The 17,561-nt window shown below is 40.7% G+C and overlaps 1 protein-coding gene across 1 annotated transcript in view; it reads left to right on the top strand.

Annotated features, from left to right (window-relative positions):
* ANAPC1 (anaphase promoting complex subunit 1) overlaps positions 1-17,561 on the top strand; it is a gene marked incomplete at its 5' end in the record, with an annotated part of 33,371 nt that overhangs the window by 301 nt on the left and 15,509 nt on the right. The window contains 22 exon segments of the mRNA XM_009704040.1: positions 49-100; positions 302-411; positions 809-891; positions 2,007-2,080; positions 2,363-2,508; positions 3,043-3,263; positions 3,894-4,103; positions 4,703-4,798; positions 5,268-5,358; positions 5,470-5,535; positions 6,329-6,466; positions 6,798-6,938; positions 7,328-7,388; positions 7,934-8,121; positions 8,958-9,032; positions 10,050-10,315; positions 11,294-11,385; positions 12,345-12,484; positions 14,132-14,210; positions 14,318-14,354; positions 14,459-14,529; positions 14,663-14,841. Of these exon segments, the coding sequence (XP_009702342.1) occupies positions 49-100; positions 302-411; positions 809-891; positions 2,007-2,080; positions 2,363-2,508; positions 3,043-3,263; positions 3,894-4,103; positions 4,703-4,798; positions 5,268-5,358; positions 5,470-5,535; positions 6,329-6,466; positions 6,798-6,938; positions 7,328-7,388; positions 7,934-8,121; positions 8,958-9,032; positions 10,050-10,315; positions 11,294-11,385; positions 12,345-12,484; positions 14,132-14,210; positions 14,318-14,354; positions 14,459-14,529; positions 14,663-14,841 (2,616 nt within the window).

The raw sequence follows: 17,561 nt of genomic DNA, 5'->3' as shown, positions 1-17,561 counted from the left end.
TAGCATCGTCTCGTTCTTTAGAAATAATTACACTGTATTTGGTTTTAGGCCTTATGGTGCGACTTCACTATACCCCAGGAAAAATCTGAAAAAGCTGATGGTAAGTTTCCTGCTTATTGTAATGCTGGACTAATACTTTGAGTTTGGCTCTCTTGGCTTGAGAAGCTTATCCATCAAGACTTGCTGTGTTAAAACTGCCATTCTCCCCTCAAATTTACTTTTTGTGTATAGGGGAAGTCTAAAGAAAGAGAGAAACTTCACTGTGTGATTTTTTTTTTTCTCCCCCCCCCCCCCCTCCCAGTTCCAGGCAGTGATGAAATAGTAGAGAAATGTATCTGCATATTGCAGAATTCCTGTATAAATGTGCATAGCATAGAAGGAAAGGATTACATTGCTGCTTTACCTTTTCAGGTAAGTGCTGCCTTTTTTTCTTGTCCACAGATGGGCTTGTTATCTGGTTGCACGCTATGTTGGGGTGGGGAGGTGTGTGTAAAGCACTGCTGGTGGTGCCTGCCTGAGTTCTTCATCCTGGCGGTTAGAGGGACAAAGCTGATGAAAGTGTGGCTGTGTGGTTAGAACATTGAATACTTCTTCTGGAAGTAGCGGCAGCGGGTTGTATGATGTGGGAAAGTATGGGTATGACTGCTTTGAGAATCTGCTCCAATTTACATTACCTTTCTCTCAAAAAAAGGCCTAAACATCTTATTTTGCTATAACGAGATACTCAAACATGAAACGTAATCAATACAGTAAGTACTTAATTTAATTTTTGGGGGGTTATAAATCTGTTTGTGATATTTTTTTATAGGTCGCGAACGTCTGGCCAACAAAATATGGTTTGTTATTTGAGCGCAGCAGTTCTTCACATGAAGTACCTCCAAGTCCACCCAGGTGTGTAATGAGTGGCTTTGATTGTTTCATTATAGGCTGTTTGCTAATCTAATACAGGAGTACAGGAGTTGAAGAGCAATAATGAAAGGATCTGTGTGTTTGTGATGAGGGCATGTGAAATCAGATGAAACATAAGGAAATAGCAGGAAGGGGATGAATACTGGCAATTCATGATATTTCTTTGACACTGTGTTAGGAAGTAGTTGGGAGTGGTGATCTTGGGAATAGGATATGGGAGGCATGATACTGGTGTTACTAACCTGATTTCATTAAGGTTTGTTGTGGGAATGGGTTCCAGGCTGTAATGGGTGACTGGGAGATTCACTGAGGGGTTGACATTGAGACATTTTCCTCAGCTGCAGGATGCTTTAAATGTACGGAGCATCCTGTCACCTATTTGGTGAGGATCCTAGACACTGTGCTCTGTGGTTGGGCATACAGCTTGAGAAGCAGAGTAAGGAGTTGGATGTTGTGCTGATAAGCAGCTTTAATACAGCCACTTGCTCTCTCTTGGGCTTTATGTGTCCATTCCAGACACTTGTGATTCTCTAGTTTTCAGAAGAGTTGGGATTAGAAATAGAGGTCATTGCAAAAATCATGGTTGACCCTACTCAAGCTGGCATTCCGTGAAAATTCTTCCTTCTGCTACTGCCATCACAGATGAGTGGCAGGATTGCTGCTCTGTGATGGATACAAATGACCTGATGGCTGTCTGCTTCTCTGGGACCTGTGGAACCTAAACTCTTTAGACGAGTCTGGGTTAAGGGCTTTCTCCTCTTCCTACTCCTCTTCCTCCTAACTCAGCTGGGTGCCAGCTCTGTTCACTCGGGCCAGCCAGTCTGTCGTGTGGCCGCCAGGTGGCGTCATTCTCAAGTGCTCGGAGACCTAAAACAAGGCCTGCTCATCCTGTTTGGTACACCAGCCTTTGGCTGACTCTACTCAGTTAATCCAACAAGCTTCTGTGGACGGATTATATTTTTACTGTTAGATTTTGGGCTCTGATTTGTTAAGGTCCGAGGAGCTGTTTTGAGATCGCAGTACAGGTACCAACTTCAAGAGAGAACAATTATGCTTGTCAACATTTAGTTTTTGAACATGCTTTCGTTTCTTTCTAGAGAACCTTTGCCTACTATGTTCAGCATGCTACACCCGTTAGATGAGATAACACCTCTTGTCTGTAAGTCTGGAGGTAAGTTTACATCTTTAGACGTGTCCCTTGGAGTCCATCAGTATGGTCTCTAACGGTTAATGTGTCACCTGAGCGTTTTCTGTATTACAAAATTTGCAAATGATCAGTCTTTCAAGAAGTCAGAAATTGGGTGTTTTAGCTGCTTCATGAACAGAGAAACTGTGCAGGAAAGAATCCCAGGTTGTGGGAGAAAGGGCGTGAAAAATGCTAATCCTGTAACTGGTAACACTGCTGTAGAAATGATCCTTGCGCCTTAACTGAAGTTAACTGCTTCTTTAGCAGGCGTGTTTGGTTCTGCTAGAGTGCAGTATGTTGCCGATTACACCTTGAGGATCGTGTTTCTCAATGCTGAACCTTCCATTGTGATGACCTATGATACTGGGCAGAGTTTACATACTGTTTGGGCTCTTCGGAGAGTAAAGCCAGAGGTACAAAATTTATTGTTGACTAAATATCATTATAAAAAGTTTTTGTGTGTGTTTACGTGCTCTTACGGCTCTGTGTGTTAGAAAGGCCTGGTATTTGTGATTTACTTTATTTATAAGAGAGGTGTTTGTTGGTGTGATGTGTTTTGTTTTGGTGTTGGTTTTTTTTTTTTTTTGCAATGTCTTTCATGTATTTGCCTGGACCACAGCCAGGGAGATCACATGATGAGTGATGGCCATGAAATATACTGTGTTTATCATGATATTCCTTATATTGTACCAGAAGATTTGGTCTCTACTTAAGCTCTTGTGTTTCGTAAGAAAAGTGACAAACAGTGCCATGAAAACCGTAGGAGTAGTTTCTGTGACTGGGAGTGAGAGAGCATAGTTACTAGAAATAACTTCTCAGGCTGAGCACCTACCTAAGCATAAATTTTTAACACCTAACTGATCAAACAGGCTATTTTAGCATCTTCCTGGCTGTTTTTGCCCATGTGCTGTTTGTGCATAGACAGCTCTGTTTTCTCTCTGTCCCAGGAGCAGAACATGGTGCTGAAGTTCTCGGAGCAGATGGGCACGCCACAGCACATAGCCACTAGCAGCTCTTTGACCGCTCATCTCAGAAGCTTCTCAAAAGGAGACTCGCCTGTGGGCTCCCCTTTCCAGAACTACTCGTCTATCCACAGCCAGAGCAGATCAGTGTCATCGCCCAGCATGCAGTCCCGCTCACCGTCTATCTCCAACATGGCTGCTTTGAGGTGGGTACTGAACGGAACGCGTAGACAGATGATGCCAAAGAATATGAGCTATAGAATAGGATGGACACCTGGTATTGCTGTCTGTCTTTCTCTACCGTTACAAGTTTGTCCATCTAAGCGGCAGGTGTCTCTTCTGTTACAGCATCTGAAAGCCCTCTTGTGACATTTGGTGTACTGTTTTCCCTGTAGCACGGGAGGATAATTGGCGTGCAAGAGCCAAAGAGGCTGTTCAGTCATTACGCAGCAAGTCTGCAGTGGAGTTGAGAACTGCCTGTGGGTTGTTTGAGTCCCAGGAGTGTTTTCAGTTAGCTTTTCTAAAGGAAAGCATATTTAGAGGGAAGAGGTTGGGAGAGATTTTTGGCAGAATGGACCACAGAACTTAAAATGTTAGTTTTCTTACTTTTGAAATCTCATCTATTGAATTCTGACAGAGATGACTGGAAATTAATTGGAGAATTGTTTTCCTATGCTGGGGTGTATTGCTAAAGGAAACTAATACTGAACTAGCTACTGGTTTAGGGTGGTTTTGGTTTGTTTTTAAAGTCTCTACCAGTGTATGAGCTCCCCGGGATTTTGTACCTGACTTTGAAAAATCCACTTTTCAGTAGTGTCTTCTCTCTTTGCTTGCAGCCGCTCTCATTCCCCTGCCCTGGGAGTGCATTCTTTCTCAGGAGTGCAGAGATTCAACTTTTCCAGTAATGCTCAGTCGCCGAAGAGGCACAATATTACCCATTCACCAAACAGCACTTGTAGTGATTCCTTCCTTATACCAGAAACTGAACCAATTGTTCCTGAGCTGTGTATAGATCATGTGTGGACAGAAACAGTCACAAACATGAGGTTAGTTGCTTGGGATGGGAGAAGTTCTGGATTTCCATTGCGGGGGCAGGGGGGGGGGTGAGGGAATAAAGTAAAAACCTTATTTTAGTGTGTGTTTTCGGCAAATGATGCCACTTTTCCTATTTTTTTTTGAAAAATAATGCTCACTAAGTGCCTAGCTCCCTTCAAAAGAGAATTGGGCACTTGGAACAGTTTTGCCTGTTGTGTTATTCACGGCCCTCAGAGCAGGGGAATGGTTTCATGAGAACTCTAAAGCAAAGTAGATTCTAACCTAGTCATTGCTTTGGGGTTTTTCTGATCTGATCTTTCTCTGTTACCATCAAAAGGGGCGAAACACAGCATAAACCCTAAGATTGATCAGGAGAACAAAGCCACGTAGCATGTGCTCTGCGTGCCAAGAAGTGGGAGATTTGAAGATTGAAGTGCTAGAAAATAAATTTCAAGAGTAACGACTGAAATGGAGAGTAGTACATTTTGGTAACTTGATGCACTGCTAATTGGTCTAGTGTGACCCTACAGCTTGTGGACACTGTGTTTTCCTTTGTTAAAATTCTTATGGTAGACCAAACAGTGTACTCATCATCATGTCTCTTTTACAGAGAGAAGAATTCCCAAGCTTCAAAAGTATTTATTACCACTGACCTTTGTGGGCAGAAGTTCTTGTGCTTTTTAGTGGAATCCCAGCTCCAGCTGCGGTAAGCATCCTTATCTTGGGGCCAGGTGAACAAAGCGGAGCACTCTAGAAATTACCAGTTAGATACAGGTTTTAACATGCTTATTCCTCCAGCTAGTGGAATCTGTTAAGACAACATGGGGTACATTACTGACTCCCATATGATGTGTTTTTAACTGTGGTGGCATAGATGACTTGAGCTATTTAAATAAAACTGAAGTTGTGAGAGAACATTCAATGTAATTTGAATGGTGTTCTTATTTATCCTTATCTTTATCCTTTAGAAGTACGTTGGGGCTTTTAATTAGACTAGCAGAGTGAAAAATAAGTTGACTAGCAGGGCAAAACAGGCAAAGGAAGGAGGAAGGAACCAGGTATACCACAATAAAAGTAACTGCACCATGCAACGCTGTTTTAATATTCTGTCTTCTTTCTGTAACAACAGATAGGACAGTCCTTTTATGTTTCCTGTTGTTTTCTCAAATCTCTAGGTGTGTAAAATTTCAAGAGAGCAACGATAAGTCGCAGCTGATCTTTGGTTCTGTTACCAATATTCAAGCAAAGGATGCAGCTCCGGTGCAGGTACATGCTCTGGACTATTAACTGTGGAGTATCCTGCGTTGTCGCTTGCTGTCCAACTGTTGTCTTCTTACTTAAATACAAGAAGCTGAATATGCTGCTTGATTCTTACAGGGCATTGATACACTGCTGGTTCTGGAAGGCAGTGGGATTCTAGTGCTTTATTCTGGGGTGGTTCGGGTAAGTAACAGTTTTTCTATCCTAAAAATAAATGTTTGAATCTTTGGTTACAAACTGGGCTGCATGGAGGGATCCTGTGTGCATCATACCTTACAAGGTATCATTTTAAACTCCTGTAGACTACTGCGCGCTTGGGACTTGGTTGGGAAGGTCACGTATGAAGTGTAGTTTATGTGCATTGCTGGAAAGGTAGTTCTGAAGAATCAGTGGCACCTCATGGTACAATTAAATAATCTCTTGAGCTTATTTTCAGTGATAATAAAATACTAAAGTAGTAAAATGCTTTCAAAGGAAGAAAACTTCAAGAATATGGAAAATAAGAATTGTTCCTGAACAAAAATCTTTCAGACTTCTCTGTAACATGCCAGATAGTTTTAGATGTCAAATTATTTTGCTTTACAAAGGGCTGTTATTAGGATGGACATGATTAATCCAAAATAATTAAAACATTTCTGGAATTCTACAGAGATGCACTATGCTGTGCTTTCAGAAAGTAGAGCTTTCTTAGTGAAGCCCTGCTAGAACTTTTAGTGGGAGCAGACCTGTAGCAATAATGTGCAATACTGACCATATATGGTAGTTTTTCAGCATGTCTCCATCTGAAGAAAGTAATTACATGAAATAATCTTTAATTTTCTTTTCAGAGACTTTGGTTTAAGTACATAGGCCCTTTTTCTGAAAACTTTTCCTTTAAGATGTTAAAATCTGGTAACGTCTGTATATGTAAGCAAGCTAGTGGAAGCACAGGCATGAAAACCAACTATTCGTTTTCCAATTTATTGTTCACAAAAAGGTGGGGAAGGTTTTTATTCCCGGGCTGCCTGCTCCATCCCTGACAATGTCCAACCAAATGCCTCGGCCAAGCACTCCCTTGGATAGTGTCAGCACTCCATCCAAGCCTTTGAATAAGCATTTGGGGCCCCTAGAAGAGGTAAGAAGAAAGGAAGTCCTGCTTTGGAAAGGGTTTAGTTGTAACAGCTTCAAATGATTAGTTGACTTTTAACTTTCAAGGTATCTTTTGGAGCTAAAGCTTTTATTTTTCTTCTGTAAAATCCCCTGAATAAACAGTGTTTAAAGAAGATCTATTTAGTGCTGCCCTATTTATTTATTTATGATTTCTGTAAAACTTCTGAGGCAGAGATTGGAAAGATTTATAGTAGTTTTCGAAATACTTTTTAGTACATTAAAAATGGCATTTAGCTGTCCTTTGCTCAGATCCTCTTCTTTCAACAATTCTAAGCAATCATTTTTACTGCTTTCAGGGTGTGCTTTTGTCACCGGTTCCAGAGCTAAGGGATTCTTCCAAACTTCATGAGTCAACTTATGTTGAAGACTGTACTTTTCAGCAGCTTGGGACTTTCATTCATGCTCTGAGAGATCCTGTCCACAACAGAGTAACTTTAGTAGGTATTATCCTGTAATTTGAGTCAATGCTTTGTTAGCAAAGCAAAGTGAGGGTATCATTTACTTCTACTGCATAGCGAGACATTGCTAGCAGCTCCTGATCAATGGCAAAATAGCACACCTGCACTAGTGGCTCCACATCTTTCTCTCTGTAGAATACTTTAGAAGTCACAAAATGTAATTGATTCCCTCAGGTGATTCAGCTCAAGTTCTATTTCAAGTGTTTCGTGGAGCTAGAATCTGAGGCTGCACATCTTTAGTGTAGCAAATAGCCAGGAATTAGGAATATGCTGAATACAGAAGTGAGTTCTGAGTTGATAGAAAAGGACCCTGGCTTTACTTTATGCATTTCATAATTTGACTCTTACCTTTTTTGTGTTTTTTTCAGGAACTCAGCAATAATACAATGGTTCGAATTACTATTCCTGAAATCGCCACTTCAGAACTAGGTATGATTCAGAATCCATCACATGAAATACATTCCATAATTTTGGAAGGTTCATTTTTGAATTAATTTATGCATAGCTTAATCTGTAATGATTCAGTACCACGTATTCCAGGCTCTATTAACTTGCCTTCTAGAGCTGCTACCATTTCTTTAGGTATGCTCTGTTGCTTTCAGTGCCTCATCTATGGCACTCTTAGAACTTCCTTTGTTCTTTTGGTTGCTTTGCTCTCTGCTGTTGTGTATGTTATTACTTGAGGAAGGGCTGAGATGCCAGTTCAGACAAAAGTTGGTTTTGGTAATGAGCAAAAAATAACTTTTTTTTTTTTCCCTTGGTGTGGTGAATTGGAGGGGCTGTGCTCAACCTGAACTAAAAGAACAGCTGTTGGAGGTTGTGTGGTGTGGCTTTTATTGAAAGAATTTCTGGAGAGTTAAAAGTAGGTCCAGTAAGAGGACCTGTAGAGATCTATAGCACTGATTGGAAGAATTACCAGGAGGTAAGATGGAAAACACACCTAATTAATTTTTTTTTTCCTTCTTTTCCATCAGTGAAAAGATGTCTGCAAGGGATGAAAGCTATCCTACCCAAGGAGATAGCTGTGCAGATGCTTGTCAAGTGGTACAATGCTTATAATGCTCCAGGAGGACCAAGCTATCACTCAGAATGGAATTTATTTGTAACATGTCTCATGAATATGATGGGTTACAACACAGAGAGACTGTCCTGGACACGTAATGTAAGCAAGCTCATGTGTTTGTTTTCCTAGTTTACATTGAAGCTACTGATAATTGCTCAAGGTTCAAAATGGTTAGAGAGACACTGAAGTCAGAAATAGATTGTCTTGTCTTAAATCACAAGATGCCATCGAATCAATTCTGTATTTCTAAATTTCAGGTTATACATTTTAGTCTGTGTTTATCATGAAATATATTTATAAAGTACTTATCACCAGCTGTCTTGGTCAAATAAAAATAAATTATGGAGATTTTACTCCAGCTCATGACTAACACTGCATTAAAAATTTGATTAATCTAATCCATATTGAGCTTATTCTCGCTAGGAACACAGGTCAAAACTCGGATTCCTGTTTCTTACAGAGGATTTTCCATGCAGTTTTCGAATTACAATGTTTGAAGTTCCAGGTTTTTTCAGCTGTTTTACTGAATATATTTGGAGTTTTCTGTAAGCGAGTTTCCTGCTGGCAAGTATATTTGCAGTACTTGCAGGAGGAGAAAAAAAAAAGCAGGAAGGATATGTGTACAACAGAAATGAAAACAATTCCAGTATATCTACATTACTAGCATTAGCTGATCCACAGTATTTCCTCTGTCCTAGTAAATGCCAGACATTAAGCTGTCAAACTGTGGAATTCATGCCCTGTACACTAGAATAACTAGCTCTGTATAGAATAATCTAATTGCAGTATGTTTTATATGAAAGCAAAGTATAGAAGTACCTAAAGCAATGTCATGTAATACTTGGTTTGAATTCAGATGTTGTGATTGGTTATTCACTTATGCAACCTTGGGCATTTCAATACTGAGCTACTTTGGATCTTTTTATTTCTTGCAGCTTGATTTTGAAGGATCACTTTCACCAGTTATTGCTCCAAAGAAGGCTAGACCATCAGAAACGGGATCAGATGAAGTAAGAAATGGTTCTCTTTTACAAATAAGAGGCAAGGGGTGGGGGCAGTAGTGTTTGGTTTTTGTTTTGTTTTAAAGGCATACCAGAGGAAACACCCTGTGAGTATTGCATTTCATCTGAGCTCATCTGAGATTACAAGCCTTTGAGGGAAGAAAAGTTATTTCGCCCTGTGTAGTGGCTGCATCATATGACCTTGCTTGTCAGGGTTCTCACTTCCAGAGAAGTAGGTTGGACTCAGGAATTAATTAGTATGGATCACAAAGCAATCCCAGGTAGTCTCCTGACGGTGTCAAAATTCTCCAAGATGCTTCATCCCTTTAAAATTAAGTTCTCGCTCCCCTGGCTACTTGGGACCTTTAGCAAGTTAGGAGCATCAAATTACATAGTTCGCTGAACGCACTGCTTCTCAACGAACTTAGTGGAGCATTTAAGATCAATTCATTTGAGTTCTGCCTAGACAGGATTAGGAATTTTTCACATAATCAAACAGTAAATTGGATGAGGCTTACTATCATCCCATCATAAGAGGCTTATGAGCTATGATGGTCCAGTTGTGCCATTAGCTTTTTGTGGGCTGACAGCTCAGCGAGCCCCGGGGTTATGGACTACGATGTACATGGAACAAAGATCAGGATATAATGCCTGATGTGCTGCGGCAGGGGAAGTACTAAGAAGGCTGAGAGCACTAGGTGACTTGCATAAATTTTCAGTGAGGTCTCTTGCGCAAAATATTGGTGCAAGGAAGGTACTCTTGGCTTTCTTTTGTCTTGTTCTTTTAAATATAAGGCTTTGATTCTTTTATGCACAACAGGGGGAAAAAAAAAAAGGATGAAACTTAACAGTTGAATCTCTGTGGCTTGCAGGGTTTGTGCAGCACACTTACCATACACCAATCACGTTTGTATTGGTTTATGGGAGGAAAAAAACCTCCTTTGTAACAGTGCTTTGGAGTTACCTTGCTGGAAGGTTATGTTCACTGCAGAACCTCTGCCTCTCTTTCCTGTTTGTTTGGTTTAGGACTGGGAATATCTCTTGAGCTCTGATTACCATAGGAATTTTGAATCTCATCCTGTTGCCAAAGCTTTGCGACTGGACCCTCTAGAATTTTCGGCTCCAAAAGATGACTTTTCACACAGCCTTAGTTTGGATTCCTCAACCCTCCTTTTCACCCATATTCCTGCTATTTTTTTTGTTCTTCATCTCATCTACGAAGAGCTCAAACTGAATAGTCTAATGGGAGAAGGAATTCGGTCACTTGTTGTCCTTCTGGTTCAGCTGGCCAGGTATGCCCAACTGACAAATTGCAGATACTATATATTGTGCAATGTCTCTTAATGATGGGTGTGTGTTATTTTACGGGGAATTTGAGGATTGCCCAATGTGGAGCAGACTTCTCATGTATTTGAAGAAAATGAATGGATGTTTAAAATCTTACTGTGCTTAAAGATACTTGCCGTAGCAAATCTCTTACATGGTTCTGACCACTTCCCAACATCAGTGTGATTCACAAGTCTTAGATGCTGCAGCTCATGGGTTTTTTTTCCTACGGTATTGTCACAACTCAGCTCGTGAGATCTGTCAAATATTCTTGTTTGTTGTGGCATCTTCACTGCAACCAGTGACTACGTCTTCATGCCTTCCACAACCACCTTCAAGTTGCATTGCATGTATATATATAGATACAGATACATGTTTAAGTAAAAGGCCAGTAACGTCTCCCTGAGTTGTGTTTGCTATTTCTACCAATTTTTTTTTCTATGGCTATAGATTCTTCCCCAGTAGCTGCCTGGCTAAATGCTTCCCAGAAGTGGCATCCAGTCCCTAGTGCTGAAGAGGTTGGCCTGTCCTCTGTTCTATCATACCAACGAGAAGCAAGTCTGAAATGAAAGGCTGGCAGCTGTTATACGTTCATGTCTTGCAGATAACCCAGCAGATTATCTAGGTTTAACAATTGGAATTTGGAGGAAACTGTAGTGACAGTGGTCAGACGTTAAGTCGTGGTGGTGGTGTGGGACAAAGCAGAACGGCAACTGAAGATAAATGCACTGGGGGAAAATTAAACATACGGATTCAGTGCTTAGGGAATGGGCAGTGCCTATGAGCTGTCTTAGTTAAGGAGGGAAGTTCAGAGTTTCTTATATCTAATGCATACACAAACGTTAAAAAAACTCAACAGAAAAGGTCAGAAAAATGCAGGAAGGGGGAGTGGTTTTTTTTTTTTCCCCCTGGTTTTGATGTGATTCACCTCTCTCTTGTTCTAGGGACTTAAAACTTGAAGCTTATATAGATTATTACTACAGAGACTATCCAGCCCTTGTAAAAACCTCCAGACAGACTTGCATAATTGATCAAGGTGAGTTTAAGGCTTTACAAAGCTGGATATTCAGTGATAATGATGTGCAAATTATCTCTAATACCAAACATGTTGGTAAGTGTTCCATTTAAAGCTGGTCAGGACTTAATCCCAATATGCAAAAGTGCACTCATAGTGCTTGAGGTTGCCTTGTTCCTTTGTTTTTAAGAGCCTCCTAAGAATACTGGAGTGAAGTTAACATAGTATAGTCATGAGCTGGTCCGTCCAGACCAGTGCTTCATGGAATACTCCCCAGAACAAGAACTTAGAAGGGAATGATGGTTTCATTTTGGCAAACTTTCAGCTCAGGCTGGCTGAGAAATCTTAGCAGACAGTTGTGGAAAAGCCTGGTAGTGAGATGTGCCTGTCTTGTGGAAAGTATTGTTAGACTGCCAGACTCCCGCTTTATAGTTCACAAAAACTAAATCAGAGCTAAAACCACAAAACTTCTAGTTAAAATGAGGTTGTGTATTGTCTGTGCTCCTCTTCAGTGTCCTACCAGCTGCAATTTGCTAGTCATGTAAGAAAAACCACAGTTTCTCTTAACCGGTAAAAAAAACCCCACCTCATAGCATCGCTTGGGCTTTGCTACTCATGTCTGTGGACAGGGAAGGCAAAGAGGTTATAGTTAGGTTGTCCTCTCACTTCAGCAATTTAATGTTATTGAATTACAAGACTGTTCCAGTGAGATTCTTGAGAATTACTCTATACTTACTCCTTTTCACTGTGGGCCAAGATAATTTTTGTTCTCGAAAGATAGGTAGGTGTCTCAAGTTTTCTATCTAGCTATAGACTAGCATCTAACAGGAGGGAGATGTGATCTGTAACATTTTGGAGAAATACTTTATTTTCATTGTTAAAAGAAGTACTGTAGGGCTTGCTTTGGGAGTAGTGGAGAGTTATTGTGCATTTACCGTGAGCTCAATGTCATTGCTGTTCATGTGATTAAGTCCAAACAGGTTTAATGCACCATCCTTCATTTTTTTCTGCTGAGCCTCCAAGTATCTTTCAGTGGCTGAGTTCCTGTCTGAAGGGAGAAGGAGTGCAGCCTTATCCTTACTTACCAGGAATCTGTGAAAGGAGCAAACTGGTAGTACTGGTACGTACTTTAGTAAAAAGGATATGTTTTATTCTGTCAGCATGGCAGCACTGTGGCCAGGGTTTGCCCCAGCTGCTTAATTTCCTGTGAGTGAAGAGTCCCCAGTGGGAAGTCAAATAACAGAGGGTTTAATCGTAATGTGTGGAGCAATGGGGGCATACTGCAGGGGTGTTGAGCCTGTGATCCGTAACTCTGCTGTAGCTGTACTCTTTGGAGGCTTAAGCATCTCCAAACGTTGCAGCTCCATCCTAAGTAGACCTCATCTGTCTGCATGAAATCCTCTTGAGTATCCCTGCAATAGTGGTAAACTGTGCAGTATCAGCCTCTCCACAGGGAGAACAATATATATTTAGCAGAGAGAAATCCCTGGGAGTCCCCTCTTTTATTATTTTAATATTACTGAAGGGTGTGGATGGGTTTTAGCAGGTGGGAGGAGGTATTTGAGGTTGGGAAGGAATGCTCATGAGTGCAGAGTGAGTAGCCTATGCTTCACTGCTTATGTGTTTTTTTTGTGGTTTGCAGTAGTGGCATGTGCAAAGTAATAATGTAACTCAAAGTTAACTGTATTCTGTGAGTGAGAATTTCCCGGGTTTCTTCTTGGGCATGCATCAACATAAATATTTAGTCGCATGAGTAGTTACAAGTGCTGATGTAATCTGATCAGCCTCGCTCACTTATTCACAAAGCATTTATGGAGGAAAACCTGCCAAATCAGGGTTTAGAGCAGAGATGTTGAGCCTGAGGTGGCTGAAGAGAAAAACGGGGAGGAGGGACTCTGCTGTGACCCAGGTGTCTGAGATTAGTTGCAGAGTCTCTACTATAAGCTAGCCAGGAGTCAGCCGGTCCTCTGCTTCAGAGTGTGGAGGGTTGAAGCAGCAGCACTGAGACTGATTAAAGTGCTGATACTTTTGCTTAAAATGTGTCCCTGCACTCAAGCTCTGCAGAACGATAACCTTTCCCTCGGATGATAACCCATGTCTGTCCAACTCTGTCTTTCCTCCTACCTCTGCCTGACTTGCCTGTGCAGAGGTCAGAGCCGGCATGTCAGTGGTGCAGCTTACCGGAAGATCTTGATGAAAAAAACAAAAGGATTTTACCTGGACGTGTTTTTTGCTATTGGCATGCCAGCTTGTCTGGCAGTATCAAAAAGTAAACAGGATGACAGGTCACTTTGATTTTGTTGGCTAGATGGCTGAAGTGGACCCTGCTTTGAATGGGGAACAACTTTTCACTCAGAGCCTTCACAAAGTAGCCAGTATTCAAGAAGTGGAGGAAACGGAGTGAAAACTGGTGTCTGTAGATGATGTGTGTGTTTTGTAAGAGAAACTCAATGAAATGTGAGAAGCATGGGAAGGATGACTAGGAACTTGTATTTCTGTTTAGAAGATCTTTTTCTTTTTACCTTTGAAACAATTATTATGGAAAATTCAGTTAACTGATTCAGGATAACTTTCCAAACTTCAAGATAGAAATGTAAAGCATAAAAGTTTGTTAGCTGTTTCAGTCTCCTTTTACTAACTGTATTCTCACAATAAACCTGTTCCACTCTTTAAGTTATTAAAGTTATCTCCTGCCTGTTTTGATAGACAGTATAGCAATAGCTGCACACTAAGTGAATTTGTATTATGGTGTGTCTTTCCTATCCAGAGTGTGGCTCTGTATATACTTGGTGATGAGAGCGCTGTATCTAATGAAGCCTCGCATTATTTGTACAAGATTACATCAGGTAATAATGCTTTGATGCCATCATAGCATCTCCTAGTGTCTTGGCATTGTTATGTGCTCTCCTTTTGTTTGGAGAAAGTGGAAGTAACATGACCTTGTCTTTCCTAGGACAACGAAAACAGCAAATAGAACAGGATGACAATCGGTATGGGGATTTTTTTAGTATTAATTTAAACTCTTGAGTTTTTGACCTGCCAACTTTTGGACTAGCTCTTATTGACTTTTCCTTTATTCCCCTTTGTTTTACAGATGCAGTTTCAAACACAGCACATCTGTTTCCAGCCTGGCTGAAAAGTTAGTTATTTGGATGACTAATGTTGGTAAGAGCAGCTTTTATCGTTGTGCGAGATGGTAACAATCACAAGTAATAGTCTTGTGCTTGCATAATATGAAATAGACTTTATATAGTTTTGATAAAGGAGTTTTTTTTTTTTCCCCTGTTGTAATTTTAAGGTTTCACCTTAAGAGATCTGGAGTCTCTCCCCTTTGGTGTAGCTCTTCCTATTAGAGATGCAATATATTATTGCCGAGAGCAGCCTGCCTCAGACTGGCCAGAAGCAGTTTGTCTCTTGATTGGGCGCCAGGATCTGTCCAAACAGGCGTGTGAAGGGAACCTGCAAAAGGGTAAATCTGTGAGTATGGGCATAAATGGATTTCACAATACTGGGTATTGGGCAGACCACTCTGTTCAGAAACTTCTCCACCATCTGCTGATGCTCAGGGCATGAGAAATTGCAGAATTTAAGATGGAGGGCAACACAGGGTTTACACGCACGTGAAGGTTTCAGTATAAAAACCAGCATCCGGCACAGGAAGAGTACGTGCATAGCTGTGGAAACTGTCAATATAAAACAGATTTTAAACTTAATTTAAGCATGCTGCTCAAAAGTTGTACCTATGGAGCTATTTGATTGCCTCTCTAAGTCTTCCTCCTCTCCAAAATGGCTGCACCTTTGCGAGGGGTTAGAGAGGTTTTGGTACTCCATCCCAGAGGCTTTGCCATCAAAACGGCAATGGCACAGGGAGAAGGAAGCGGGTATTTGTCAGTCTGGCTCCTTCTTGGGTTGGCATGGCTGGCATCTCCCTCTCCTGGAAGAACTGGATTGCTTTCTGAAATACACTTTTCATATTTCTGTTTTTTTCTCAAAAAGGGTTTAGTTATTTGTATCCTGAAGTAAAAGGAAAAAAGAAAAAACACCAAAAAAACCTGTGGTGTTTTTCTCTTAAACATTTTCTTCTGATGATGGGAAATACTAGTATCTCATAGAGTTGTAACTCACTTAAGTGTCTTTTGTTGAGGAGACTCTGGAAACAAAAACTCTTCCTGAGAGCTGGCTAGTGGCATGCATAAAAACACTTAATAATAGCAGATTGTCTGTAGCCTTTTCAGAAGTCAGGAAGAGGGATTTGTAGTCTGAAGTACATCTTGGTCAAGATCCTTTTTGCTGTCTTAGCCTTGGAAGTGATATTAAAGTGGTTCCAATTTTTTATAGCAGAGGCTTCATGACTAACTACATATCAAAAAGTTAATTAATTTAGCAGAAAAGTAAACAAACTACATGTTCAAATCCCATGTTTCACCACTCATTAAAAATCCATTTTGTTTTCTGCTGGTGAAGTTTTGCCCCACTGTAACAGTACTGAATCTTAAAATGATGATAAATTTGATTTTATCACTTACTTTATAACAATGCCTCGAATATGTGTTACCTTAAAAGGATAAAGTGATCTTCAAACACCAAATTGTTTGTCATTTCTCAGGAGGGCAGGGTGGAGTTTCCTGTTTCAAAACGGACGCTGGCTATATGGGTGGTGCAGTTATGTATTGAGATTTAGTGCATATTTATCGGAAGAGATTGGTTTTCATTCATCAGCTGTTAATTTACTTGCACTCCTGGTGTCATGTGTTGCCAGTAAACCTTAAGAAGACCTTGTGTTCGATCTAGTCTGTGTGATTCTGTGTCTTTCAGCTTGCTGAAATTCTGAGGTATAGAAGAGGAAAAATGACCAGTTTAGGGAAAAAAACCCCACACCTCTCTCTAGATTTATCATGTCAATATTTCTTATCACTTGCCTTGTTATTTTTTTAAATTAAACTCTCACCTGTGAAAGACGGAAAAGAAAGAGGAATATGCTGGCCCGCCTTAGGGTCAATGTCTAAATTGTTTTGTCAGACCATAAGGAAACTGCGTATTCTGCGGGACAGCTTATTTCTGCAGAACTCTTTAAAAATTAAATGAACCATGTTTCATGCAGAGAGACAGCCTTGTCTGAAGCAAGTGTAGGGCAAGCAGATTGTGGGCATACTCTGTTGCATCCTGACCTATGCTATCCTTGCCATTCTTGTCAGTGGTCCTGTGCTGCACCACTTGTGTGGTGTCAATAAATGGGGGAGGACTGAGTGTTAAATGAGAATTTCATAAATCTTGCATAGAAAGAGGACTTTTCCACAGTACTTCTAAGCAATGAAACGCTTCAGTCTTCTGGTCTTGTAGCTCTGGTGTGGAAGTTCAAAAAATGTTTTGGTACTGTGGTGAAGCCCAGGTTAGCTGACAGCAACAAACATTGGGAATTTACTGCCGTGCAGGCTGACTGTTTATTTTGATAGGTAGCTTGGTTTTTCCAAGGTTGTTGTGGAGGGGGAACCCAAATTACAGCTCTGATTCACAAAAACATCAATGATTAGAAAAATAACGCAGGTTTCTGAACAGAATATACAGAACCCTGATTGGGTTGAGGGTCAGTACATACTGACACTGCTAAAAGCAGATTGTCACCACGGGACTGTCTCTGTGCCTTCTGGAGTTTAACCTTCGTTTTAATATACATCGAAGTGCTTGTCTAGGTTTCTGATTTCACTGCTGAACTTGAAGAAGAAAACACTTATGTTTTCATAGCTGTCAGAGATAATTGTGTAGGCAGGGAGGGGAAAGCCCTTTCCTACTGCTGCTCTGAAACAAGAAATAGTTTTGAAAGAAACGTAACTATTTCATATGTCACCTCTTCAAGTTCCCACTTGTCAGTCCTTGCTCAACAGCCTTTGCTACCTCTTTGTCGTATCTGAGATGTCATCTCCTCCTGTCTTGATAGTTATTTATCCCATTTAGGTGTGCAAAAATACTTGATTACAGCATTCAGAAATCCTCGTGGCCTTCTAAGTTACTGTAAGGAGTGTGTGAACAGTGTCATTGTGATTGCCCAAATGTCAGTCCATTCTGTTTACGCTGAGACTGATCTCAGTGCAGGTAATTGTGCTGAGTGCATTCCGATTGTGGTGCTGTTATTTGCTGGCTTTCTGACAGTTACCAGTATCTGTGTGCATGACTGGAAATGAGTTCTTTCCTTTCTCTTT

This window comes from Cariama cristata, unplaced genomic scaffold (genome assembly GCF_000690535.1).
Source record: "Cariama cristata isolate BGI_N322 unplaced genomic scaffold, ASM69053v1 scaffold23707, whole genome shotgun sequence".
NCBI lineage: Eukaryota > Metazoa > Chordata > Aves > Cariamiformes > Cariamidae > Cariama > Cariama cristata.
Note: the sequence above shows the minus strand (reverse complement) of the source record. Positions and strands in the feature narration are given on the sequence as shown.